We start from the raw sequence: 2,649 nt of genomic DNA, 5'->3' as shown, positions 1-2,649 counted from the left end.
CGCTTCTCAGGCTGCAGCAGCTGACCAGCACCGATTGTCCGGCACTCCCTAGTGAGATGACCCCAGTACCTCAGTTGAAAATGCAGAAATCAGCGGTCTTCTGTGTCGCTCGCGCTGGGAGTTGGAGACTGGAGCTGTTCCTATTTGGCCATCTTGCTCCGCCCCCCATTTCATCTCTTTATTTTCAGTCTATGTATGCCTTTATAGATAAGGTGCATTTCTGTTTTTTTTTTTTTTTTTTTTTTTTTTTTTTTTTGCCATTTCTTCTTTTTATTTACAGTTTGTATTCAATGCAAATCAATTCCATAACATAAGAAGTGACTATGAATCAAAGTGTAAATACACAAACACAATATACAATCCAAAATAGATGTACAGCATTCTGGAATAAAGCAAAAGAGTGTTCATTCACACACACAGTAGCTTCAGATGTGTTCAATCTGTTTGTTCCCATGTAGTTTTCTAAAGATGGAAAAAAATGACTTCGGTCATCAAGACTACCATGGCCATATTAGATTCCTGGAACATCTAAGCATCAGTGTGTGACCATGTGAACAAAAGACTTCAGGGAGTGTCTATTTTTAAAAAGGTTTCTGTGTGTTGAGGCAGTTGTAAAAGATTTACTGCCAAATCAAGCCCACTTTTAGGCTTAGGACCAGGTTCTAACTATCTAGAAATATTGACTGATTACAAAATGTGTTCCAAATGTGGCTATTCTGATCCACAATTATTTTTTAAAGAAAAAAAAAGGTATATACAGAAAGAGTATAAAAGCTTTTGTGAATTTAATGCAAATTAGCTTCCAGTCTTCACTTCCCAAATACTTGATTTACAGTTTTGATTCCTTTACATTTTTGCCTTTTTAATTTCAAGATTTGCAATTTTGCCTTTAAAACAGATCATTTTTATTATTGTAAAAAGTATACAACATATGCAGAAATAAAAAAGCATTTTGATGGCCAGGCGCAGGGATTCAAGCCTATAATCCCAGCACTTTGAGAGGCTGAGGCAGGTGGATCACCTGAAGTCAGGAGTTCGAAACCAGCCTGGGCAACATGATGAAACCCTGTCTTTAGTAAAATTACAAAAATTAGCCGGGCATGGTGGCAGATGCCTGTAATCCCAGCTACTTGGGAGGCTGAGGCAGGAGAATTGCTTGAGCCCGGGAGGCAGAGGGTGCACTGAGCTGAGATCGCGCCACTGCACTCCAGACTGGGTGACAAAGTGAGGTTCCATCTAAAAAAAATAATAATAATAAAAGTATTTTGAAATTAGTCACGGTCAATACAATTCTACTCTTTGGAATCTGTTTAGCTAAATGAATGTAGCACTCTTGTTGAATGGGAATAGGTGATAGGAAATGCCTACCATTTGACTCTATATGGATAATCAAGAGTTTCTCAGAATGCTTGGACCCGGGGGTAAATTCTCATTCATCATTGCCCCGGCACATGTAAATTACTACATAAAAGGTCAAATGCAATGTCAAATCCAAAGACTCAAGAGGAAAGTGAGTTCAGTTCCCAAGAGAGCAGCAATAGCTCAACAATGTAAAACTTCATCTAGAATATATCAGCACTAAATTAGTGCTGTTGAAACAATACATTGAGAAATTGCAGTAATACCTGGAAGTTCCTTCTAATGTACATATAAATAAAATCATGGAAGCTTGTTATATTACCTGTTTTATGGCCTTATAGAATTAATGAACCAAATGAAAACTGAATCTCCATTCCACAATTACATTCTTTATTACTACTCTTATATTCAAGGTAGTATTAAGTGTCCATATTTCTTAAGCCACATTCAAGGAAATCATGTCTTAGCTATTTTGGATGTTGCCTCTCCTTCATCTTGTACATGAAACACCAGCAGATTTAATATTGGCATCCATCATCTAGTCAAACCTCGCATACATTCTTCAAACCAATCAAATTTAGGATTCTAAACATTTTCTGTGTCAATAAAAGGTGTGGAATTATAGATTAGATGAAGACCTGTTTTTCCTTGCCACATTGGACTTCCGGACACCATTTGGATTTGGTTTAGAAGATGGGGAAGTTTAGAAGATGTTTCTTGGCCCGAGTCTCTTAACAAGTAGAGATGTAGAAGAGAGAGTGAGACCACAAAGAGACTTGCTGTTGACTGCAGGGCACCACCAACCGCCTTGATGGTGGCATTAGCTGGATTTGGGGTAGTCGAAGTACTCTGGGGGGTGTTACTTGAAACTGTTACAACAGTTGTTTCATTGGAATAAATCTGCGTGGATAGGAGCAATGCCAGCACCAGCAGCCCCAGCCCGAGCCTGGCCACCATTGCTCTGCCCATGTCCCCTCCCTTGGTGCTCTGCACGTATCACTGGATGCTGGGTGCTTGAAGAACTGCTGGCTCCGGGAGGGTGCAGGCAAGGTCTGAGGTTCATTTCTTGTAGGCAACTAATCAATGGGTCTTGCTTTTTTCACTCTTTTAGCCAATCTATGTGTTTTGATTGGAGAGTTTAATCGATTTACATTCAATGTTATTATGGATAAGTAAGATCTTACTCTTGCCATTCTATTTTTTTGTTTTCTGGATGTTTTATGGTCTTCACTTGCTTCTTGTTTTCCCTATCTTTTTCTAGTTAAGCAAATTTTCTCTGGTAATGTGATT

General features: G+C 38.8%; 1 protein-coding gene across 1 annotated transcript; it reads right to left on the bottom strand.

Moving 5' to 3' along the window:
* Window positions 1–217: 217 nt before the first annotated feature.
* Window positions 218–2,328, bottom strand: LOC104668664 (signal transducer CD24-like). Its single transcript, XM_030934228.1, has 2 exons — window positions 1,682–2,328; window positions 218–462 (listed from the first exon to the last, which is right to left on the bottom strand). Exon 1 carries the CDS (start codon window positions 2,326–2,328, stop codon window positions 1,945–1,947), a length of 384 nt encoding a protein of 127 aa, XP_030790088.1. The 3' UTR covers window positions 218–462; window positions 1,682–1,944.
* Between the last annotated feature and the right edge of the window lie 321 nt (window positions 2,329–2,649).

This window comes from Rhinopithecus roxellana, chromosome 7 (genome assembly GCF_007565055.1).
Source record: "Rhinopithecus roxellana isolate Shanxi Qingling chromosome 7, ASM756505v1, whole genome shotgun sequence".
Lineage (NCBI taxonomy): Eukaryota > Metazoa > Chordata > Mammalia > Primates > Cercopithecidae > Rhinopithecus > Rhinopithecus roxellana.
This window is presented reverse-complemented; position numbering and strand designations above follow the sequence as displayed.

Excerpts from the sequence above, each read along its gene's own strand:
- LOC104668664 (XM_030934228.1), bottom strand. The coding sequence starts at position 2,328 with ATGGGCAGAGCAATGGTGGCCAGGCTCGGGCTGGGGCTGCTGGTGCTG.